Source organism: Xiphophorus couchianus, chromosome 2 (genome assembly GCF_001444195.1).
Source record: "Xiphophorus couchianus chromosome 2, X_couchianus-1.0, whole genome shotgun sequence".
Classification (NCBI taxonomy): Eukaryota; Metazoa; Chordata; class Actinopteri; order Cyprinodontiformes; family Poeciliidae; genus Xiphophorus; species Xiphophorus couchianus.
Window position 1 is genome coordinate 1,079,899 of NC_040229.1, and position 24,279 is coordinate 1,104,177.

Sequence of the window (24,279 nt, forward strand, 5' to 3'; positions counted from 1 at the left end):
CGAACTTTAGTTTAAAGCTGAAATGATTAATTATGATTAATCAGTTAATTGTTAACTGGGATAAAACGACTCATAAAGGCCATCTGTTGACAAAACTAAAAAATATACATATTTGCACTTAAAATAAAATAAAAAAATTTAGATGTATTTTACCCAGAATTCCTCATATTGTATTGTTTTAGTTTCACCTGGTTCAAATTCTGTAAAATCACCAGTTTTAAAATAAAAATAGATTCAGTTTTCCCAGGTTTCTTAATGCAGTGTGTGCATAACATTTCCAAAATAAAAATCACATCTGCTGTGTAATAATTACTCATTTTATAAAGTTCATCTTTTTGTCTCTAAGATGCAAACCATCTGCTTTAAAAAAAAAAACAAAAAAAAACTATATATATATATATATATATATATATATATATATAAAACAAATGTTCCATTGAAGGATGTGTATTCAATTTTAAAACAAAAATATATTTGTGTTGGTCAATTTGTTTCAAGTGGACTAACTCAAAAGTAACTTTTATAGGAGCTTGTTTAAGTCGATAATTGTTGAATATCAATTAAAGTGCTAATTGTGCTGGCAGATTATTTAACATATAGCATGAGAAATTTATCTTGTGATAATTGGAAAAACATCTGTATTTCTAAAAATTATTTTAAGGAATTATTTCTTTAAAACAACATCCTATCTTTTAATGAAAATAAGTTACTGGTAATTTATTGTATTACTCAAGCCTAGGAAGATGTTAGCACTAGAAACTAGACTTAATACTTGGTGTTATGTTTTTGCAGTGTAGTTTTATTTGGTTGGTAAAAATGGCTCTCAGGTTGTAAAAGTTGCTGCCTCTTTCCCAGTTTTTTGTGTTTTCTCCTCCAGTCCCTCCAGACCTGAGCGGATAGCCAGCGTTCTGGCTGCAGCCTCTCCAGAGCGGCCGGCCGGTCTGAGCGCCGGCCACCTGTCTTCGTCTCTTATTACAGGAGTGAGGTCAGCCATCAACCCTTCTCTCATCATCCTGCATCTCATGCCTCCAAAGGCCACCAGTGATCCACATCCCAGCCAACCTTTTCCAAATTAAGGATCGGATTTACTCGCAGTTACAAATAGTTTTGTGAGGACAAACGATTGGATGTTTTCATCCGGCTGATTATTGGGAGGTGAGACCCAGAAGTGGGACGGAATAATTAGATTATCCACGACGTTCCCGGAGGATTTCGCTTTATAAACCCGCGTTTTCAACAGTTATTTACTCATCGCCGTCGGTGAACATCCGTTACCGTCCAGGTATGTCCTCTAATCACCTCCTGACTTTCTCCAGCGACGATGGTTTATTTTACAACTCTTCATTTTTAAGATGCAATCATAGCAAAACAATCAGAGTGTTTTAAAATCTGTATTCATGCATTGTTTTAATTGCAAACCTGAACATCTTATAAAGTCTTTTTGGTCTAGTTTTTAGTTCAAATATTTTAGTAAAATTTGAATAAGACAAAACTAAGTAACAAGTAACTTTTCAGCAATAAATTAGAGCTTGTTTTGAGTCAGTAACTCCCTAATATTGATGAAAAAGTTCTGATTATTTCATTGATTGTTGGTGCTTTTTCAGTAGTATTAAGGATTATTGAAAACAAAACTAACTTACAAGTGACCTTGCAGCAAGATATGAGCTAATTTTAAATAAATAATTCCTTAATATTGATTTAAAAACATACTAGACCTGAGTGAAATCATCTGAAAGTGAAACTGGAATTTTTATCATCAATGTAAAGGAATTATTTACTTAAAACAAGTTCATATTTAAAGTAATTTAAACTAACTTTTAAATTAGTTTTGTCTTATTTTAAGTGTATAAAATAAAAATGGTGAGTGAGGAAAATAAAACATAATATTTTGGGATGCATAAAGCTCTCTCTCTCTAGGATGATCAATTGTCCCAGTAATTATTGTGATAAATGTTAATATTGTTGTTATGAGATCATCTTCAAATAATATATGTACAGTTGTTCACTCTCTCTAAGTCTAATAGACTTTATTTAGTAGAGAAGATTTGGGAAAATATTCTAAAAGTCCAAAATAAAACGCAACAACCAAAATTAGTAAAACAGAAATAAAAATAAACATGTGTCTGTAAACAAAGTTGCCATTCAAAAAATTTCAGTCATCAGAATGGAAACATTTCATTTAGCTGATTAATTTCCTATTGTGAAAGGGTTAACTGTCACTTTTTTATTATTAAAGTGAGTGTTGATGGATCTGAAATCAAGCATGGCGATGGTCAGACTGACAGGTTTATTTCTGGTGCCCTTGGACTCCCTGTCCGTCCGTCTGTCCTCTTTCAGACAGTTTAGTAACGATGCCATGAATTCCTCTCCAAATCCTCCGCTGGCTCTCGGCCCACATCGCTGTTCAGATCCACAATCTCTGAGATGTTCACTGAAAATCTGACAACCAAAGGATCTGAAAGTCTGTTGATTTATTAAACGACAGACGGTCTCAGGGGACGAATGTCTGCCTTGTTTTTTTACATTTCTTTCAGTTTGACGAACTCTGATGAGGTAACAGTTTGTAGTCTAAGCTGCAGTTTGTTCAAGTTTCAGTTAATAGAGGCAGAGAATAGATGGGATGACAGCAGAGTGTTTAGGTATAAATAGCAACCAGCCAAAATGCTTAATGTCTCCAACCCAGATTCTTTCTTCCAAATCAAATTAAAAGGAGGACAGCTGGTCTCCGAGTCTTTCCCTGCAGGGTAACAACACGTCTCTGTCCTCTCGTCCCTCCAGCCTCGACTGTTTGCATCCAGTTAAATACAGACGGCCTTTTTATTTTGTTTTTACATTTAATCAGACTAAAGTTCCTATTTTCAGGTTTGGTAGGATTATCTAAATTATTTCAGTTTGCTAACTGCCAAAATAACAAGAAAGAATTTAACAATAATCTTTTAACTTTCTCAAAATTAAAAAGTTTACACATTTTTTTTATTTATATTTAGTATTTAGTTTACTTTTCTTAAAAAAAACTTTCCAAACAAAATCAGGAAAGTAGTTACACCTAATCCAAAAGTTTTATTAGACCAACGGCCCAGGAATATTCATGTTGTCATTATCGTAATTTCCCCTCCCACAAATAAACCTCAATTTATAATAATAAATAAAGCTGTGGGACCGTTATAAAGCACACAAGAAATACATTTGTCATTTGTTCATTACAAGTTCCCACAAAAAAGGCAATTTTAAAAATTCCTTTGAGAAAATTAATCCACAGGATTTTTAAAAAAGGGTTTTTTGTTGTAATGAATCAGATGAACGGCACTGAAATGCACTTTTAACTTTCCTTGTAGATAAAGTTTCAATTCCTCCTGATAGAACTGGTCTATGAAATGAAATAAAATATATTAGGCTTACAAAGCGCTTTTTTAGTGTAGGTGAAATAATCTGCCAGTGAAACTAAAACCTTTTCATCCATATTAATAAATTATTGACTTAAAACAAGTTCCTATTTCTTGCTAAAAAGTTACTTATATGTTAATTTAGTCTTATTTTAAATGTACTGAGGTATTTGCACAATAACTATAAATGCACTTAGTAATATTTTGTGTTTTTGCAGTGAGCAGGATATTTACAAGAATCTGGAAAAACTGCAAATAACAATAGTGAAGAATCTAGAGTCTAGATTCTAGAGTCTAACATTTCTGCCGCTGGGAGGAAGGATCTGTGTTGACGCTTCTTTGTGCACTTAGGATGCAGCAGTCTGTTACTGAAAGAGCTCTCAGCTTCTGAATGAAGCTTTTCTGCTGAATTTCATATTTAAGTTTTTCTCTCCAGAGTCGCCATGTCTTTTCCAGAAGAACATGGGTGAGCCAATCAAATCCAACGTTCAGTATTTATATCACTACAGTGTGTTTTTTTAAAAGCTTGTCTGGTATTATCTTTTCTTTGCTCTAGAGGCCATCAGGAGGGTAAGAACATTCACTCATTTTTAAGATAAATGTACATTTTTTCTCTCAGCTCTGTCTTACTGCTGCTGTGTTTTTCTGCAGATGATGAAGAGGAGCAGGGAGAGGAAGGTGAGCCTGTGAACAAATCAGAGAGTTATTATTAAACTTTATAATACAGGAAACTCTAGACTGTATTACAATGGAGAATTAGGGCCAGACGAAGAAAGTAAAAATAATATAAGAATAAAGTTGAAGTAATAAGAGAATAAAGTCATAATAGTACAACTTTATTCTCATATTATTTAGACTTTTGTATAACTTCATTTTTGTAATTTTATGCCTACTATATTTTCACATTTTATTACTTTTTCGTCTTTTTTTTCTGTTTTTCTGTTAAATTATATAAGGTGATCTTGAGTGTTGAGAAAGGCGCCAAGAATAAGATCTATTATTAGTAGTAGTATTATTACAACTACATTCTCATAACATTTTGACTTGTTCGTGTAATACTATAACTTTTTTCATAATACTGTGACATTGTTAAGTTTTTACTTTTATTTTTTCTCAGTGTGATTGCATCTTAGGGCCAGTTTAGATAGAAAACAAGAGTAAATTTCTTTCAAAAGCACTCAGAAATTTTAATTTCAGAAATTTTCTAAAAAAAACAAGCAATATTTTGATCTCTGAAAGTTGAACATTTACAAGGAAAAACTGAACATTTATGAAAAAACTCAGAAATGTTCTAGAAAAAAACAAGGAAATTTCTGAGCACCAAAAGTTTAAATATTTCCACTTTTGGAAATTGTCTGTTTCAAAAGGGCGAAAATGTTTGACTTTTTGATCTTGGAAATTTCCATGTTTTGTTGTTTAGATTAATCTCAAAATTTCAGAATTTTTTGGTTGAAATTTACTAATTTTTTTCTTTTAACTTAATGGCGAGTTTTATCAAAACAAACCCAACTCATTATTTCTGCTGCTGTTCTGGCGACCATGTCGAAGAAGAACGCCCCAGATACAAGTATGTTAAATACTGTTCATTTTTACCTACAAATAACTAAAACATGAATATTTAATGCAAATATGTGTTAATATGTTGTAATATTTGCTCAGGCCAGTGGTCACACAACTCGCACCGCCAAAAATCCCAGAAGGAGAGAGAGTTGACTTTGACGTACGTTCCTTCAGCTATAAGTTATAAGAAAAGTGTCCAAATCAATCATAAGTGACCCTTTGTGTTCCTGCTGTCAGGATATCCACAGGAAGAGGATGGAGAAGGATCTGCTGGAGCTGCAAACTCTGATTGATGTTCACTTTGAGCAGAGGAAGAAGGAGGAAGAGGAGCTGATTGGACTCAAAGACAGAATTGTAAAGTTCCTCTGGTTTTTCTCAGAACTCCAACTTTAATCTCATTTGTGAGAATTTGTCTTAAAATTCTCACACTTTACCTCAAAATTCTGACTTTTCTCAGAATTATGAACATTTTCTCAGAATTATGTATCTAATCTAAAAATTCTGACTTTTTTGTCAGAATTTTGAACATTTTCTCAGAATCAGAATTGCTTAAATTGTTTGTGTACCATGAGGCAAATTTAAATCTAACTAATAAATTTGAGACGGTCTTTCCTTGTGGATAAATTGCAGGTTTACAAATCCTATAAAAAGAAAGAAAACAGTTGTGTAACTGTTTTCATATAATAACAAAAAAACTGACAAACACTTAAGGATAATTGGTTTGTTATTTGGATTTTGACATAGATAGATACAGATTTATAATTCTGAAAAAACATCCAGTTTTTTTTGTATTTTTTTCCAGTGACTCTAATCCTTTTCCGTCCTGCTCTGACTGCATTATTCTGCGTTTTAATGTAGGAGAGAAGGAGATCAGAGAGAGCTGAGCAGCAGCGTGTGAGAGCTGAAAAAGAGCGAGACAGACAGACACGGATTGCAGTAAATTATTCTAAAATTACAGGTATCATTTTTAAAATCTGCTCTGTAGAGCACACCGTTTCAGATTAACTCTTTCAGGAAGAACGACAGAGGAAAGAGGACGAGGAAGCGAAGAAGAGAGCAGACGACGAGGCCAAGAAGAAGAAAGTGCTCTCCAACATGGGCGCTCACTTTGGAGGATTCCTTGCAAAGGTCAGTGGGATTCTTTTTCTTTTTAACAAACAAATGTGAAACAGCACAACTGCAGCTCTAATAATTAGAACAACATTCAATATTTATTGTCACAATTTATTGTCATTTTTATGATTATGGCTGTGAGACGACAAAAGCACAAAATCCAGTGTCTCAGAAAATCAAAAATATTGTGGAAAAGTAAAATATTGGAAACTCTTGATGTCACATCTTCATCAGCTAATTAACACAAATTTAGTGGAAGGAAAACGTTCACAAGAATATGTTTGGATATAGCACTCTGAACTTTTTTTTTTAGAAATGACCTTTTGTGACTGAGTGTGAAATGAATCTATATCATGAGTTTCACTTTCTGTCGTGAGAGTTTGCAGCGTGCTTCTCCATCCATCCATCCATTTTCTAACACCCTTGTCCCTAGTGGGGTACGGAGGGGTGCTGGTGCCGATTTCCAGCTATCGTTCCGGGCGAGAGGCGGACAGACTGGACAGGTCACCAGTCTGTCGCACAGTGTGCTTTTTTTTCAAATATATTCATTTGTGTTCATAATATTTGTATATAAGTAACTTTAACAAGCTGTAGAAGGTGTAAAACCTAATTCTGGATATCTGACCACTCTTCTGATCAAAAATGGTAGCGAACATTTAAATAAGACTTGCTTTTTAGGCATAGTTCATGAACACTCAACCATTACAGAAACTTAATGTTAGCTTGATTAATCATCCTAGACCCAGTTTTGTAAGTAAAGATTGTATTTCCTGCAGGAAGAACAAAGAAGAGGCAAGAGACAAACAGGAAGAGAGATCAAGAAAAAGACTCTGGCAGAGAGACGGAAGCCACTGAGTATTGAGAGCCTGAAGGAGGACGGCCTCAGGTGATTCATTTACAGCGTTTCGTTTTTACAGTTTGCACAAAGTGAGACTGGAAAATTCTGGAAATAATTTAAAAATGCAATCAGGTGGTTGTCAGCTCAACTCCGTGTGTTTCAGAGAGAGAGCCAAGGAGATGTGGGAATGGATCTATCAGCTGGAATCAGAGAAGTTTGACCTCACTGAGAAGATGAAGAAACAGAAATATGAAGTAAATCTTCATCTGAACACTGCAAAAACACAAAATCTTACAAAGTATTTTCGGTCTAGTTTCTAGTGAAAATATCGTAGGACTTGAAATGAGACTAAACCAAATTAAAAGTACATTTTCAGTGGATATAGAAGTTTGTTTTAAGTCAATAATTCCTTAATATTACTATTATTCCACTCACAACTAGATATTTTTCCTGTGTTTCTAATAAGTTAGTTTTTTTTTAAAGTGTATTTACATTAGAAACTAGACCAAAAATACTTTCTAAGGGTTTCTGTTTTTGCAGTGAGAAAATATAGTTTGTTTCTAAACAAATGATCTAACTTGTGACACTTGACTCCATTTTGTTTTTCAGATCAACGTCCTGCTGAACAGAATCCAACATGCTCAGAAATTGTGAGTCAGCCATCTTTGATTCATGCACAGCTTTTAGTTACTGCATCTTTGCAGACAGGCAGCGACATCACTAATATAGCGGAAAAATAGCAGAACTACATTTATTTTTAAAACCTTCACTGACAACTGATGGAGTGTGTTGTGTTAGACTCACTTTGCTAGAAAAAACACAAATCCTTACAAGTGACTTTTCAGCAAAAAATGACTTGTTTAAAGTGAAATACATAATCTGGTGAAGAACTAATTATTTTTTATCAATATTAAGGAAAAAGAAACCATATTTTGAAAAGATATAGGAGCTTTTCATCAAGCTCCTATATATTAATAAAAAGTAATTTGTAAGTTAGTTTTGTCTTATTTCAAGTGTTCTAAGATTTTTGCATTAGACCAAAAATACTTGGTAAGATTTTGTTTTTTTGCATTGTTGTGAACATTATTCTGTTGTTGTTTACTGATGCTTCTCTTGTCTTATTGCAGTAAGAAAGGCCATGGGAAGGGGAAGGTTGGAGGCCGATGGAAGTGAGGTTTCCCACATGGAAACTCAGGAGAAGATTTTCCCCAGCTTGAGGATTTAGCTGTAGTCATTTTCTTGCGTTCAGCTCTTCAAGTTTAATTGCCCATTCAATTAATAAAACACTTGCTTCAATTAAACAGGTTTTTTTTTTTATACGAACTGAATTCACTACTGAAATTTTCTGCAAATACATTAACAACAATAAACATGCAGTTTGTTTGAAAAAGTTCTGGATAGTTGAAAATCCACTGAGGCTGCTGAAAAATCAGATACCTCCAAAAAATGAACTTATTCTGAACTTAAGGAATTGGAATAAACATAACAATGAAAATTATCTAGAAAATTTATTTATTTATTATTTATAACCTAAAATGAGCATGTCACATGTTAATATGAACAAAGGTTTTGAGAAAAAGAAGTAGATGTAAGAAAAATCTTATATAATCCTACTTCTTCTCTCAAAAAACTCATTTAATAAAACATGAGAAAAACTTTATGTGGTTGCAGCAGAAACAGCTTTCAGATCTGTGCTGAAGAAAAACCGTCTTCACTTCTGCTGAATAAAAACGGCGTGGATGCCATCACTGCCGCCATCACTGGTACCATCACTGCTGCCATCACTGGCACCGTCACTGGCGCCCTCACACCAGGGTTCAAATCCTGCCTGTAGCGCCAAGTTCGCCACCGTCTCTGCAAAGCCCGCTTCCTGCTCCTTGTTCAGGTCCAAAATGTACCTAAAAAGCACACACACACAGTCGTGTTTTAATGTCCTGTGGGGACTTCACATTGACTTCCATTAATTTTCTGCAACCTAACCCTATCTCTAACCCTAACCATCACACACTTAACCCCAACCAAAATCAAAAGTCAATTCACACCTTAGCTTTAAAACTAACCCCTAATCCAAAAACATAATTTCCCAAGAAAATGTCCCCACAAAGACCAGTGGTCCCCACAACCCTGCATTATAGACACAAATAGGTCCCCATAATGATATAAAAACCGAGTTCTCACACACACACACACACACACACACACACACACACACACACACACACACACACACACACACACAAACGCAACTTAAATACAAACACTGCAACCACACACAGTGTTAGTTAATAAGCAAAATGAAGCACCACGAGCACAGAGCCGCCACTGTACTCTTGGTGACAGTGCAGTTGCCATGGTAACAAGCCATGTTACTATAAAAGCCCTCACTTGGCCAGCTCCACGACAAGCACAGCGTCTGGTGCAGCAATCTGTCCCATCATGGGGTCCAACTGGTGGACGCAGCTTTACAAACAGAGACAGAAACCTGCTCAGCAGCCATATCCGTAGTTCAGGATGACACAAAATAAATATTCTGTTGTTGTTTACTGATGCTTACCTGGCAGAGAAGTAAATAGAGTTGAAGTAGTGGCGGTATTTCTGCTTCTGTGGCAGCTTTTGAAGAGAGTCTAAAGGCAGAAATGTGACAGAGACGCCGCTGAGGTGCATTAAATCTGAAGAGGAGTAAAAAAAAAATGTATTGAGTCGCTTTGCATTAATAAAACAAATGGAATAAAGAAGATAACTATATAAGATTATAAAACAATTCTTCTACATGTACATTCTGACATTTTCAGTTTCAGAGATCTCTGTTTCTTCAGTTATAATTTGACGTTTTACCATTAAGGGATTTTTGCTGACTCAGTGTGGGCGCTTCCTCCGCCTCTGTGTCTGAATGAGAAGTAGAGAGATAGCGCCGCCTGCTGGACAGGCACCGGAACAACTCCTGCAGGTTTGCAAAAGAGATATCCTGGGCCGTCTGTGGAGGCGATAAGAGGAAAAGATGATAAATAAAAAAAGACTGTTCTCTTCTTCATAATGTGAGCATATTTAATATGAACTGAAAGAAAATTATAAATGGTTTGCAAACTTTTATTAATTACATTTTAAAAATGTGAAACCACATTTCACTGCAATTATAACTGAGTTTGCTTTCAAATATGTATTTACTTCTTATTCCAATAAAAGAAATGAAAGCTTGTGAATGTTGCAAAGTGACAAAATGTGAAGTGTTTGACAGGCAATAGTTGAAGCAATATTTTACATGGAGGTTTTGCCCATTCTGTGTTTTCAGCAGCTTCTTGTCGTCACTTTCGATACCAAAAGAAAGATAAGGGCTTGAAACAATGTCTCCCCAGTAGCCCTGAATGCCAACTTTGTCTCCTTTCTGCTGAGACAAAAACAAACTAAGATTTAGATTGTTTATTTAATTTCAGAGTTCTTTAGTTCACCAAAAACTAATATGCACGAACCTTATTAAAAACTCTTGTGGAGAGTAAAGTGGGGTTGGTTGTTTGGTAGATTCCTTCCCTCATTTCGAAGGCCAAACCTTTTCCTCTCCATTGCACATACTGCTGTTTGCTGATGACTCCACACTGCTTAGAGAAAAACCAGGAAGAGTTCAACACTGTAAAAACACAAAATATTACCAAGTATTTCTAGTCTAGTTTCTTAGTATATTTGAAATACGACAATTAACTCACAAGTAACTTTACAGCAAGATACAGAAGCTTGTTTTAGTCAATAATTCCTTAATTTTGATGAAAAAATTACTATTTAGATTGACAGATTGTTTCACTTATAACCGTGTTATAAGTGCTGCTAGTTATAAGTCCCATGCTGCTAGTAGAACTAGTGCTATTTTTATCAATATTAAGGAATTACTCATTTAAAACAAGCTCATATTTTTTGCTGAAAAGTTACTTGTAAGTTAATTAAGTCTTATTTCAAGTGTAATAAGATGTTTGCACAAGAAATATACTTGACAGGATTTTGTGTTTTTGCAGTGATGTAGGCAATCTCAACATTAAAATGGAGAAATAACCAGTTCTGTTTTCTTTTTCTTTTGGCAACATAAACAACAAAGTGTAAAAATTGTCCATCACCCCTTTCTCATGCAGCTTCATGGTGAGGTCCCAGTCGAAACATCCCTTCTTGGAGTCGTAGCGGGTACCGAGATGCTGCCTGACCCGATAATCCCAGGCTTTGGACATGATGACCGGAGAAGAACCTGCAGGCTGGATCCACAGCTTGAGTATCCTGGCTAGCTCATCCCGCTCTTTAAACTGGAAAAACATTCAGTTTTAGTGGTTTTACTGGAAATAAGAGAAAAATAATTGCACAGTTCACCTTCAGGAGTGTTGTGTTCAGGCAGGTGTTTATGGGGTCCTCCATTATTTCAGTGACTGAGAGAATGAGTTGTGATGCGGCTCGCCGCAGCGTCTCTTCTGTCTGACTCCGGATTTCTGTGTTTCCAAAAAGCTCCAAGAAAACTTCAGTCTTCTCTGAAAACAAAACATTTTAGAGCGCCGTGGCTTTAATAAAATGATAAACTCATCATCAAAGCAGCTCTGACCATTAATTCCCATCTTTTCCTGTGGCATCAGCGTAACGTAGAGGAGCAGCAGCTGCCGAGCCACGACGTCCATGCTGCTTTCAATCACCCACATCTGCAGAACAGAGAGCATGTGTCACTCCTGCTGCACGGATCTGTGCGGATATCTGTGTTTAATGCAGGAACTTAAGGGAATAAACTGAAAAAACACAAACTCTTACCAAGTATCCTTGTCTACTTTCTAGAGAAAATATTTTAGTTCACTTGAAATGAGACAAAACTAACTGGTAAGTAACTTTTCAGCAAGAAATAGGTACTTGTTTTAAGTAAATAAGTAATTCCACTGGTAGATTACTTCACTTAAACATTTTGTTATAAGGAATTATTAAGTAATTATTGACTTAAAACAAGCTCCTATTTATTGCTGAAAAGTCACTTGTCTTATTTTAAATGCACTAAGATAGCTGCATGTGAAACTAGAACAAAATTACTTGGTAAGATTTTGTGTTTTTGCATTGAATGGCTCACATGAAGGTTTTCCTCGACTGGAGAATCTGCCATAGTCTTCAAAATATGTCTGGGATCCCCACTGCCAACCAGCAGCACATTCATTTCTCCGTCAGATTTCACAGGGCCTGGACAGACAGCCAAAACACAAGTTTACCCATTATAAGATATTCATTTAACAATTATATTTCAAATTTTAGCATCTTAGGGGGTTCAACAATGTTAGCAACAGATTTAATTCAAAATAATGGTCAAGTTTGAAGAAGTGGCCGGGGAGAGGGAAGTCTGGGCCTCCCTTCTGAAGCTGGATGGATGGATGGGTCAAGTTTGATGTAAATATATTATGAATTATTTATATTTGATATACTATGGTCATTTCTGCTTACTGCTACTGAAAACACAACATTTATGAATAGAATATTACATTAGATCAATCAAACCAAATTTGTAATTCAAAATATGGGCCTAATGGAAAGCAGGCCCATATTTCAATGCTAAATTAAAGTTTGTTGTTTTCAAATATTACTGTTCATATAAAACAGTCAAAGAAACTTGTGTTTGTCACAATTACAATCAACATCTATTACTAATATATTGTCTTACTCCATTTGTTATTTGTATGTTTTGTAATATCTTAACAAATATTTTTTCTGTTATTTTTATTATCAACTTTTATTTATGTAGCGCACTAAAGACCCTACGCTTGTTGATTTGGGACCCTTTATGAGGTGTAGAACCCCACGTTGGGAACCACTCCACTACACAGCGCCCAGCAGAAAAATCCCGTTTTGATTACCCATAATTCTTTTCGTTTATTAAATAAAAATGTAAACAGCCTGGCGCAGCTTCTCACCCAGACTGAGCAGATTCCGGGCTGGACTGAAACCCCACCAGGAGAACCAGCCCGCTCCTTCACACACCCGACCTGCGCTCATCCTAACAGAAACATGGGAACCATCAATCTTCCGCTGGGTTTCACGTCGACGCTGAAACATGGTAGCAACAGCCGAGACGTAACTTTGATCATGCTAACGGTATGTAGACTAAACAAGCTAACTGATGTAATATCGTTAGAGTCTTAAGTCTGGCAAAGGATTATGAAGTATTGGTAAGGACTCACCTCAGTAACAGATCTGGAACATCCGGGGAAATGTTTGAGTTCGGTTGCTAGGCAACGGTCTCCAATGCAGCGAGGCAATATGGAGCAAAATTGGTGTCAATTAACTTCCAATGTTTGTTTAAAAAAATATTAAAAAAACAAAGAAATGAAAGTGAAAATAATTTTGGAACAAAGAAGTGAATGTTTATTCAGTTCTAAATATATATAGTATACATAATACATAAATACAATTCTAATCCTTGTTAATAAAAAAAAATTCAATTTCAGATTTTTTATTTCAGTTTCAACATTTTTGTTCAGTTTCAAAAATATTTTTCAGTTTCAAATAATTATTATTTTTATTTATTTTTTAAGAACAAACTTTATGGCCTTAATTTAACTCCATGCAAATTGCTGGTAAGACGCAACTCACTCTTAGGAAACTCCCTTAGACTAAATACAAGTAGTTATTACTTATTTTAATAGGTTAACACTTATTTTACACATATTTTAAGCTTACTAAATTTCCACTTAATAAACTGCAGAGCCCAAGGTCGGGACCGACCCAGCTGTATCTAAAAGTGAAGATAACAACTGTACAACTGTTGAAAGATTTTTTTATTTCGATTTTAAAGGAGTCTTTTACACAAAAGCACAACATAATAAGCCAAAACGCCAACAGGACTTCACATAAGACAAGAGTTCACAAACTATTCTTTTATATTGAAGGAATTTCACAGAACCTGCATATTTACATTCACGATTTATCAAATTTTCAAATTTAAATTTGGTTTATAAAGTGTGAGAGAAAGAGGAAAAGCAAAAACAAAATTGTTTGTATTGTACACAGGCACATCGAAATACAAAGTACAGACTAATGACAGATAAACAAACTCTTATCTCTAGATTACGGGGTTCTGTAACGACTCGGGTCCAAATGTCCATAAAAGGAAAAAGTCTCGTTCAATCAAATTCTTCTGAGGAGACGGGCTCTCTTCAGAAACGACAGCGCCTTCATTCACTGGACTGTGAAACAGAACAAACAAGCTGAGAAGATTTACAAGATTAACAACCGGACCAGATTTGGTCCGGTTGTTAGCGAGGTTTGGCTTTGAGCGCATTGTCCACCTCCTCTTCAGGCAGCAGGGTGTGCCACTGCGCTACCGGGCGCCGAGGATTCGCCAGCATGTCAGACCAGTGGCGCAGGCCCACACCAGTCGCCCCATAACCCATGAAGGTCTTCCCTATTGGGTCGTTGCTCCCCAGCTTGTCATAGTCGTACACAGTGATGACAACCTGCACTTTCTGGAGAGAAAAAAAACACAGCAAAATTATGAAATCACTTAATTACACTTTAAGATTAGTGACATTGCAAAAAAATAAACATTACAGGGCTGAACACAACATTTTGTGTTTTTGCAGTGAAACAATTAATCGGATTAATCGTGATTAGGGCTACAACTAAAGATTATCTTAGTAGTTGATTAATCTATTGCTTATTCTTTTGAATAATTGGCATCATTTGAAGCTCACCTGTATTTGTTCAAATGGGACTTCGAAGCTGAAGCTTTCGTTAAAGTAGGGATTGAGCGTGTTCTTCTTCACTGTCGTCTTCTTCTTCTTTATCCGCTTCCCGTTTTGTTGCAGAACTATCTTCACATATGGGTCTTTTGAAGACAACAAAAAGTATTCAACATCTTCCTTCAATATGAGACAGAATATGGACCGAAGTCCCAGAGAGGTCTAGTTACCCGATAAACCACCAACGTCCATTTTTTTCAGATTTTTTGCCTCCATGATGTTCACCGTCAGTTTCCCAGCCGTTGGTACGTAGCGCAAAGAAATGCAAATGTCTCCCAATTTTTCCTGAAGACAGAAAAGTTGGTCAAAAATTTTGGAAAGTGGTTTTTAAAACAAGCAGCATATTTATGAATTTTCTGACAAGTTAATAATTGCAGAGTCTGTAGTAGGTCTAAGCAGACTGTATAGAGTAGCACTTCCCCTCCCCCACCTGTTGCTGTGCACCTTGATCATTTCTACTATTCTTTAAATGACAGTTTTGGCCGTTTAAAGTTATTTTAAACCACATAAAACCTGTTTTAGTGCAGAAACTAAAGGCGCGTGACTAAACCCATGTATTAAGGTAACCCGGTTTTATACCGTTTGAATAAAAACTCTGAACTTTACCTCTTCTTTCTCTCCACTCTCCAAGTCCCTCCATTGCTGCATTGGCTGGCCCAGATCAACACTGTTCATGGGAATCTTTATTTCGCCGATCATGTCGTGCTTGGAAAAACGATCAAAGTCGAAAACCTCCAGAATCAAAGTCTTTCCGCCCAACTCCGCGTAGGGAATCTAAAAAGAAACGACATTTATTGTTAAATAAGGGAATGCAGGTGATTGTTTACGTTTTTTACATTATTAGCCACACAAATGTCAACAAAAACAAAACTGTTTGCGTTGAAGTACCTTAAAAATAAAAGTCTCGTTGAAAACAGGGCTCAGGTTTTTACGTTGGACTTTGGTCTCATACTTCTTCTTCTTGTCAGGCAGCAGGAAAACTTTAACGTAGGGGTCTGAGGTTCCTCCCATGTCCATGGCAGCGAGGTCCTGAGCCTGGAGGATCCCCACTATGAGCTTCAGCAGAAAGAAAAACGAATCAAACGTGACGTTACAGCTGAAAACTGGAAGTTATTCATGCATCAGTGAGTTCTTACAGATTAGGGATGCAAGTTATTGTTCAATGAGGTAATCTAAAGTTTATTGATCTTATCAATTGACTAGCAGATAATTAACAAACGTCCATTTTCCTTAAAAAAAGAGAAACCTGAGTTTTCTCTTATGTCAACCATTTTTCAGTAACAGAAAGGGCAATTATTTTTATTATATGCTAATTTTTAAAAAGCACATCGTATCAGGCCCATTGTAGATAGAAATAAAGGAGGAGTACATTTGCAAGTAAAAACTCAGAAATTTTGAGATGAATCTCAAAAATTGTCCAGAAAAAAAAGAAAAATTTTGAGCTGAACATTTTTGACTTTTTAAAGTCAGAAATTTCCATGTTTTTTTTGTTTTTTTTGTTTGTTTGCTCAGAAATGTTCATTTTTTGTCTAGAAAATGTATGAGATTGATCTGAGTTTCTTGATTTTTTTATCTTGCATATTTTTGACTTTTGGAGCTCAGAAATTTCCATGTTTTGTCCAGAAGATTTATGAGATTGATCTCAAAGTTTCTTGTTGTTTTGACAGAAATGTAATCCTCTTTTTTTTTCTATCTAGAACGACCCGAATACGCCGTCGTAGGGATGCTACATCTGCCATCTTTGTTTCTCTTTCAGCTGGCTCCACTTACGGCTGGCCAGTGGCGCCCTCTTGTGGATGGCGATCACACTACAACACTAAAAGAAGCTCTGATTCATCTTTAGTTAATTGATTGGAACTAATTTTAATCTTTAATCTGTTTCTGGAGCTACCTGAGAATCTGTGAAGTTGTAATCCAAGGAGAACTCCAGTTTGCCCAACTTCTCCTGTTCTTTCTCTTCTTGCTCTCCGTCCTTTTTCACGTCGCCCTCCTGCAACAGGAAACGTCTCTCCATGATTCATCGTGGAACAGCAGACGAGGTGAGAGGCTGCGGAGCGAAAAGCAACCCACCTTTTCTCCGGACTCCCCGTCTCCTTCCTTCTCCTTCCTGCGCCGACCTCCGGCCTTCCTGCCCCTCTCTTTCTTCGGCTTTTTCTTTTTCCCAAAACATTTTTTGAAAACGCAGAAGATGAAGCAGGCCACCAGAACCAGGACCAGAACAACGATGGCCGCCACTGCCCACACAGGAACTACAGAAGAGCGGCGAATTAGCTCCTCCCATTTGAGATTTTTAATCCCTTCAACTCCTTTAAATTAACCGCATTATTTCACGTTGGTTTTATTTGCTTCTGTCTCATCCGCAGGGATTTTCAGTGCAGCCACTTATCTGCAGACAGTTTGCTGAGTGTGTTTGGTCAGTAAACACTTTCTTCCCCACAATCAGATAATAACACTCCTGCAGCTGAGAGTAAAAACATCATAATTATAAGTCATTCCTTCCCCACTGTAATCTTTAGCTTCACTGGATCATGTTGCTTTAACAGAACTGATTCCTGAACACATGAAAACACAAACATCTCAAAGACTTGATGTTATTGAACGTATTGCACATTCTGTTCAGCTTAAAATGTAAATTTGATGCATTTCAATGGGATTTTGTCAAATTAACCAACACAAAGTGATAAATAAAAGTGAAATTCTGCTGTAAATATAACACAACTGCTTACAATTTTTGATAAATATCTACTATAGAACATCTGTTCTCATGTTTAAAGAACAATCGTTTTATTTCTGTTTTTAAATTTTAAAATAAAGATTTACGCAACATTTTTAGATACATTTCTTCTAAGGGATGTTGATATTTGTGGAAAATGCAAAGAAAAATTATTCATTTTATTTCCTCTTAAGTTTATTTATAATACTTTATGTCTGTACGCTCTGAACTTTATATTTTTCGTTTGGGCAAAATTTAAATCAGCTTCAGATTTTGGATTCAGAAAACATACAAAGTTGTGGCAGATCTATTCAGTCTAATTCTATGCTTTTTTATTTATTTTACATTATATTTAGAAATCTTAATTGCACTTTCTGAACCATTTGGAAGAAGGTTGGTCACAGTTGTTTTTAGATGTTTCAGTTTCTTTATTACATATTTTATATCGGCTGTTCTACTCTTAATTGAACTGACTGAACAAATTAAAGTTGTTTTTACATGTTTGACCAAACATGTGAAGCTGTTGGTGTGTGTAGGTGTGCTCTACTGGTGCAGAGTTATCAAATTAATTTGCAATGCAGTCCATTTATGTCTGCGTTTAAAAAAAAAATGTTTTAAGTAAATTCAGCACCGTTTCATCTGATTGGTACTAAATCTCAGATATCAGTATTGGTATCAGAAGTGATAGAAAGTGGATCGGTGCATCCGTAGTTGAAAGAAGGTTTGTTTTACATGTTTGACAAAACAGCTTATTGAAATCAGCTTATTGTTTTTGTCACTTTCTTTCTTTATTTTACATTGGCAGTTCTACTTCCTAATAGCACTGAATGAATGAATTAAACATCTGATGTTTTTACAGTTATTGGTGTATTTAAGTGTGATATACTGCAGAGTTATCAGATACATTTGTTATTGTTATATATCATGTTTAAAAAAAAAGAAACATTTTAAGTCCGTTCAGATGTTTTTCTGTATCGGATCGCTGCCAGCCGATACTAAACCTCAGGTATCGGTATCAGAAGTGAAAAAAGTGTATTGGTGCTTCCATACTTGCAACTGACAAAAGGTGCAAAAGTTCAAATAGTATGAATACTTTTCGTTTTGTTTGTGAAACAATCATTCGGATCGGTTTATTTCATCCTGGTTCTGCCGGCGCCTTACTTGGCAGGTGACTCAGCTCGTTCCTGAACTTCTCCTTCATGTGGTCGTACTCGTGTGCGGGGTGATGTTCTGGATGCGTGTGTTCATGGTGGTGTTCCGGATGGTTGTGCTCGTGACGGGCCGGTTCCGTCGATTCCTCAGATTCGGGTTCGGACGGCTCCGCGGCCCTCCGGAGCCGGAGCCCGCCGCTGCCCAGCCTCATGCCAGCTGTGGGAACGGCAGAGCGGGTCAGTGTCTGCGTAGTTGGCCCGTTCAGCGAGCCGCGACACGGTTCTGCATGTCTGCTGTGTAATCCCTCTGATCATGTGTTGCAGGACAGAGCAGGAGCATGGGACATCGCTTAAGCCAGATGCTCAACATGGCTGACCTTAATCCCTCTGTTACTCGCGTTCTCGTCTTCTGCGGCCCTTAACCCGCGCGTTCACTCCCACTCCCATCCCAGCCTCATTTTTCCTGCCATCATGCTCTCTGCCGGGCTGGATTAAACTCTGCCACGGAAATATTAATCCAAAATCTCAGATTCTCAAAGCTGCAACAAATTGAAGTTGGTCCCATCTCTTGATTTTTCTCACATTTATTCCCTATTCAACTTATCGATTATTGAATCATTTTAAAGGCCTGTAAGTTGACTAAAACAAACTTAGAATCTTAAAAAAACATTTGATTTTCATTAATTTTGATGAGTATGTTGAACTATTTTTAATTTAACCAGAACTTGATTAGATAACTGCAGTTTATTCAACATAATTCAGAAAGAAAAAAAAGGTCATTTTTATGTGATTTTCATGATGAATGATGATAATAATAACTGTATTGCAAGAAGGATGCATAGTGCAATGTAACAAATAATAAAAAAGAAAAAAACTAAGTAAACCAAACAAAATAAATACATAAGGAATTAAACATAGCAAAAAGTTAGGTTATAAATCTAAAGACGGACTTGTAAATATATTGGCATTTTACATAGATATACATTATAAGAATAAAAAATAAACTAAAATAATACAAAAATACGATGGATGGATGGATGGATGGATGGATGGATGGATGGATGGATCTAGTAAGGATTCATAGAATAATAAACAAAACCAAAACATCAGTAAATAGATAAACTGTAAAAGCTGATCTGATAAATCCAAAGGCAGAATACATTTTTCATTCACCAGAACTGTTCTGACTTTTTTTCTGCAAATAATCAATAAACAAAAACAAAACACATCTGCATCTCTGATAATAAAACAGCTGATAATTTTGTTCCAGTATCAGATACTCTTGGATTTTTGTGACATTTTCTCTTAAAAAAGAAAATGACTTCCCCTCCCTGGACTCTGTAAGTAAAATATGAAGAAACTTAATTTAGCATTCTTCCTACCTGCTGATGGTTTCTCTTTATTTCCTGCTGGTGTAAAATAATTACGTTGTCTTGTAGTTTGAACTGTTTTGTTCGGACGATGATCAGAGCTGCAGCGCGTCGCCGTCTCCGCCTGGCAGGCTTCCTGATACCGTTCCCATCAAAGCTCTGACAAATGACCAGAGCAGCGTTATCGTTTAATCCCCCCAACCCGCCTCTGATATCAGAACGCTGACGACACATCTGTTGCTTTTCTGCTGAGCAGAAACCAGCAGTGTGTTGTTGTCCTGCTACTGCTCTGTTTTAAACCGGACAAAGAGAATCAATTTGGGAATTTGTTCTATTCAGGTAGAGAAGTTAGTGTTGTGTTCAGGTCAGCAGTGTGTGATAATCATCAGATTGTGTGGAGCATCTAGTCTGTCACTAATCCCTCAGCATAGCTGTTAATCTACAAACAACTTTGACTGAGTGGCCATTCTGCTGCTGCTGCTGCTCTCACACTTCATTTGATTTTTTTCAGCAGAAAGGCTGAAAAAAATAAATAAAATTAAACATTTTATTTGTGTAGAGAAACTCAGACAATTTACAGGAATCAGATAAAACAAAAAAAAGGAAATAAAATAGGAAACTGAACATAAAAGACATGTTTATTTTGCCAAACTTGTTTTTTGTCATTATGACCCAAAGTTTCTGGTTTGGTCTCATAAACAAGGTTCCATTTTGGCTGGAAGAACTTTTTTATGGTCAGTACTATATATTTGTTTTGTTTGTAATTTTACTTGATTCCTGTAAAAGTGTCAGTTTCTAGAAAAGTGCTACACAAAATTATTTCAAACCTACTCCATGTCATAGCAGATAAAAGGCTGTTAGTAACCAGTTACTTTTACATGTTTAATTACTCCAGGCTTTTAAGTATCACTACTTGAATAAAAGTTCTGGATCTTTTACCCACTGAAACATTTTAATGCTTTAAACACTGAAATCTGCACGGTTAAAATGATACGTTTGAAGTTATATTGGGGAAAAAACTATTTTGTACTCAATTTCTTTGAAATACCAGAATTTGCAAACCTTTCCAGGTGTTTAAATTCAGTTTCTCTGTACTTTGGTGTTCTGTCTTTTGTCATGGTTATGAATCACAACTGCCCAAAGGATAATTTGCCCCAGTTTATGAAATGTCATTTCTCATCTGTAAACATGAGCAAATCTGGACACTACAGTCTCTATAAATGGCAGTTATGAACTCCAAGCTAAACATGCGGCAATTAAGGTGTGAACATTTATTCCAACAGGTCGTATCAGGTTAACTGATCAGGATGTTTTCTTTTCAAAACCTCAGACCTGCATTTATTCAAATCCGTTTCAGTAAAACAGGTTATTAGAGCCATAAATGATCCCACAGACTTTCCCTCTAATCTCAGACGGTGAATAAGCAGAAACCATCGCCAGACATGACTGAACCTCAGACTGCATGACACAGCAAACAGGAAATGTTTCAAAGGTTTGGCAGATTTAGATTTATTAAAACATTTCAGATCATTTTCAAGATATTTAAATATTTCAGCAATTTGATTCAGAAATGGTTTGAATTTGGTAAAAAAGTGAAAATGGGACCATGGAATGCATGACATGATTCAGACCAAATATGATTCATTTCACAGTAACAGCTTATTACAAAAATTATGGCTTTTGCTACAACTTCAGAACATTGAGGCTCCTGGTTCATTTAGAAAAGTCGAGGTAATTCCAGTTAACGTTTGACCTATTGTACAGAAATAAAGGAGTTTAGGGTTAAATGTGCAAATAGTTTTTTTTTTAACGGAAACAAATGCAGCTTTGACCTCTTTGGAAATGTGGACAGCTGGAGATGTCTAATGTTTTTTTGTTGTTGTTGTTTAGAGGGTGTGTCTGTCAAACAGGTAATCTGCCATGGAGCCGTGCGGGTCGGAGGTGGTGAGGCGGGTCAGACTCCCGATGTAGTCGCCCAGCTTCTTGATGGTGTCATGGCTGTCGACGAGAAACTCCCGCTCCAGGAAGTCGCACAGCTGGAAGAGGAAGAAAATGTAACAAAACCTGAAGAGAGCATTTATGTTTTTAATAATCAGCTAAACTCACATGTGGGTCTTTGTTGCCGTCGGCTCTGCGGTGAACATCCATGATTAAAGTGTTCAGGGACTTCTGGTATTCCAGGGAGAAGGTCAACGCATCCAGACCGTCTCTCCAGTCCTCCCTGCTCGGTTTCTAGGAAACGGATTTAATGTTTCCATCAGACCAGACCAGCGTTGTGTCCAGTTTTAATTCTGATCAGCATTTCTACTGAAATCACTTCAAGAGCTTTTCTTTCCAAACTCAATCAGGTGGGTTTCATTCTCCTGTCTTTGTTGTACTTTAAAATAATTTCTAACTGCAACTCCACTCATTTCTATATAGTTTTTTTTAAGTCAAAAGTTGACAAATTCAGAGTCTTTTCATAAAATTAACCCTTTAAACCATAGAAGCAGCCATTATTGTCACCTTTTTATTTATTTCAACCAGTTTTAATTTCTTAGTTTCTTCTGAATCATCCCTGCCCAGAGGCTAAAAATGTAATGATTTTTTAAAATAAAATGCCAACATATTTTCTTGTTAAATTGCTTGTGACCAATAGTTATGCTTGCCAGCTTTTTAAAGCTGCCATGACGGCTCTTAACTTTGGAGAAAAGACAGAACCACAGTTTCTAAATATAGATCTAATAAATGCAAATTTCAGCAGTTTTCACCCAAATTTTAATCTCTACATAAAGCCATTTTTTAAACTAGGTTGGCCACCATTGATAATATTTAAATATATATATATATTTTAAAAAGTTTCATTTTTTTCCTGCAAAAGCTTTTTTTTTAAACTCCAAACTAATTTTTAGAAAAGAACAAATTTCCCCCCCATGTCATCCATTTTCAAAAGGACAGAAAATTTGCAGCTTTACCACTAAAACTGCAAACTGCTGTACAATGTGACCTCATCTAGTAAAATAGACATTTGATTTTATTTTAATCCACTAAACTGACTGGAGGTTTCAGACTTTTATATTTAAAATCTTTACCCAAAATCTGCAAGAGTTTGACATAAAATCTCATTTTAGTCCAATAAAGGCAACATATGAAGTTGATTATATGGACTGAGGTTAAAGTCCAGTGTTTAAGCCAGCAGCTGCCCAGACTGATGACATTTGAAGTCTTTAACTCACAGGGATGGTCTGAAGCAGAATCCGGCCTCCTCTGGTGTTCTGGTATTCCAGCAGCTTCTCAGCCTGTTCCCGCTCCTTCATGGAGCGCTCCAGGAAAAAACAGGAGAAGTGTGGCAATGCCACATCATCCCTGTCAAAATACATCCCCTGAAAAACAAAACAAAAATCAGAAACCTGTCAAATCAGAAACCTGTCAGCAGATTGTAACATGGCTGCCTTCAGCTGGACTTACCAGGGCAAGGTAGGTGTAGGAAGCGCTGAGCTTCAGATTGATGAGCTTGTTGGTGTCGCCTTCAGTCTCTGCATGGTAGTTTTGTTTCACTGCAGTCTGCATTTCTAAGAGAAACATCAAGAGGCTTTAATGGTACGTAGAGTTAAAGTTAAACTGAATTAGGATTTCAGATGCTAATCAATTCTTAGCTTGTCTTAAGGTAACAGTTTAACTTCCAACCCAAAGTCTGTCTATGATCCAGTTCAGCTCTCCAGTATTTAAAGGCTCCGTGAACCTCCGACCTAAAACCTTCATCCTGTGTGGTTGAGTGATGACGGGTTTAACTCTGATGCAACCTCAGCAGGCTCTGCTACCAGGCTAACACTTTGCTACTTTTACCAAATCACACCTGAAAGCACCTGGAGGCTGCAGCTCAAGCTAGCAGGCTAATCCCACAAGCTAACAATGACGACAAAAACAAATGAACGGTTAGCATCGTTAGCTCATAAAATGGACTAAAAACAAACTTTATCTTTAAACAACGTGTTAGTTAACTAGATTTTATAACTATTTTACAATGGCGCTGACATAATTATTTACTCGGTGACGTCTTGTTTACCCCAAACAATACAACGGAGCTTGTCTTCTTCGGCTTTCATATGTTGAATCTAATTAGACATCTTTATCGCCCTCTAGTGTTCATTGGATAACATGTATTTTCCCTGCCATGTTTCTGTTAGTAGTTGTTCTTTGACTTGTTTTCTATTGGAAAAAACTTGATTTTCCAGATTAACAGTGGAAAACGCATCAGATACACATGATAAATAATTCTTTTAAATTGTTGCATAGAAGATTTAAGAAAAACCAAACCATGATTAAATATATTAAAATAGATCCTAGCTGTAAATTTTGCAAAGAGCATCCAGAAATAGTCCTTTATTTTGGTCCCATATCACAATTGTATTTTGAAACTATATAATTTGTAATGT

The 24,279-nt window shown here is 36.2% G+C and overlaps 4 protein-coding genes and 1 long non-coding RNA gene across 12 annotated transcripts; 2 read left to right on the top strand and 3 right to left on the bottom strand.

Annotated features, from left to right (window-relative positions):
• Positions 1–784: 784 nt before the first annotated feature.
• On the top strand, positions 785–8,195 carry LOC114136508 (troponin T, slow skeletal muscle-like). Of its 2 annotated transcripts, XM_028004526.1 has the most exons (13): positions 785–1,282; positions 3,820–3,849; positions 3,940–3,953; positions 4,035–4,061; positions 4,935–4,950; positions 5,043–5,103; positions 5,181–5,297; positions 5,802–5,879; positions 5,958–6,071; positions 6,833–6,942; positions 7,058–7,148; positions 7,504–7,544; positions 8,022–8,195. In XM_028004526.1, the coding sequence occupies exons 2-13, from the start codon at positions 3,827–3,829 to the stop codon at positions 8,065–8,067; spliced, it is 738 nt and encodes a 245-aa protein (XP_027860327.1). In that variant the 5' UTR covers positions 785–1,282; positions 3,820–3,826; the 3' UTR covers positions 8,068–8,195. The 2 variants fall into 2 exon arrangements, with proteins under 2 accessions (XP_027860327.1, XP_027860320.1); XM_028004519.1 differs by lacking the exons at positions 785–1,282; positions 3,820–3,849; positions 3,940–3,953; positions 4,035–4,061 and having other exon boundaries at positions 4,853–4,950.
• A 194-nt stretch (positions 8,196–8,389) lies between these two features.
• Positions 8,390–13,137, bottom strand: dnaaf3l (dynein axonemal assembly factor 3 like). Of its 2 annotated transcripts, XM_028004498.1 has the most exons (12): positions 13,071–13,137; positions 12,804–12,886; positions 11,972–12,078; positions 11,465–11,558; positions 11,239–11,393; positions 10,995–11,174; positions 10,362–10,484; positions 10,154–10,276; positions 9,730–9,868; positions 9,449–9,563; positions 9,280–9,354; positions 8,590–8,792 (listed from the first exon to the last, which is right to left on the bottom strand). In XM_028004498.1, the coding sequence occupies exons 2-12, from the start codon at positions 12,883–12,885 to the stop codon at positions 8,606–8,608; spliced, it is 1,380 nt and encodes a 459-aa protein (XP_027860299.1). In that variant the 5' UTR covers position 12,886; positions 13,071–13,137; the 3' UTR covers positions 8,590–8,605. The 2 variants fall into 2 exon arrangements, with proteins under 2 accessions (XP_027860297.1, XP_027860299.1); XM_028004496.1 differs by lacking the exon at positions 13,071–13,137 and having other exon boundaries at positions 8,390–8,792; positions 12,804–12,983.
• Positions 12,887–17,456, top strand: LOC114136522 (uncharacterized). 2 transcript variants are annotated; one of them, XR_003593829.1, is made up of 3 exons: positions 12,887–12,984; positions 15,599–15,797; positions 16,630–17,456. It is a non-coding gene; the product is annotated as an uncharacterized LOC114136522 (long non-coding RNA). The 2 variants fall into 2 exon arrangements; XR_003593828.1 differs by having other exon boundaries at positions 12,902–12,984; positions 15,603–15,797.
• Positions 13,649–20,231, bottom strand: syt5b (synaptotagmin Vb). The gene is made up of 9 exons (XM_028004507.1): positions 19,877–20,231; positions 18,505–18,711; positions 16,701–16,879; positions 16,522–16,620; positions 15,519–15,686; positions 15,237–15,404; positions 14,801–14,915; positions 14,583–14,716; positions 13,649–14,354 (listed from the first exon to the last, which is right to left on the bottom strand). The coding sequence occupies exons 2-9, from the start codon at positions 18,704–18,706 to the stop codon at positions 14,145–14,147; spliced, it is 1,275 nt and encodes a 424-aa protein (XP_027860308.1). The 5' UTR covers positions 18,707–18,711; positions 19,877–20,231; the 3' UTR covers positions 13,649–14,144.
• A 1,117-nt stretch (positions 20,232–21,348) lies between these two features.
• LOC114133649 (ferritin, lower subunit-like) lies at positions 21,349–23,991 on the bottom strand. Of its 5 annotated transcripts, none has more exons than XM_027999715.1 (5): positions 23,879–23,991; positions 23,312–23,415; positions 23,080–23,226; positions 21,971–22,096; positions 21,349–21,900 (listed from the first exon to the last, which is right to left on the bottom strand). In XM_027999715.1, the coding sequence occupies exons 2-5, from the start codon at positions 23,411–23,413 to the stop codon at positions 21,751–21,753; spliced, it is 525 nt and encodes a 174-aa protein (XP_027855516.1). In that variant the 5' UTR covers positions 23,414–23,415; positions 23,879–23,991; the 3' UTR covers positions 21,349–21,750. The 5 variants fall into 5 exon arrangements, with proteins under 5 accessions (XP_027855516.1, XP_027855531.1, XP_027855508.1 ...); XM_027999730.1 differs by having other exon boundaries at positions 23,891–23,981; XM_027999707.1 differs by having other exon boundaries at positions 23,910–23,972.
• Positions 23,992–24,279: the final 288 nt, after the last annotated feature.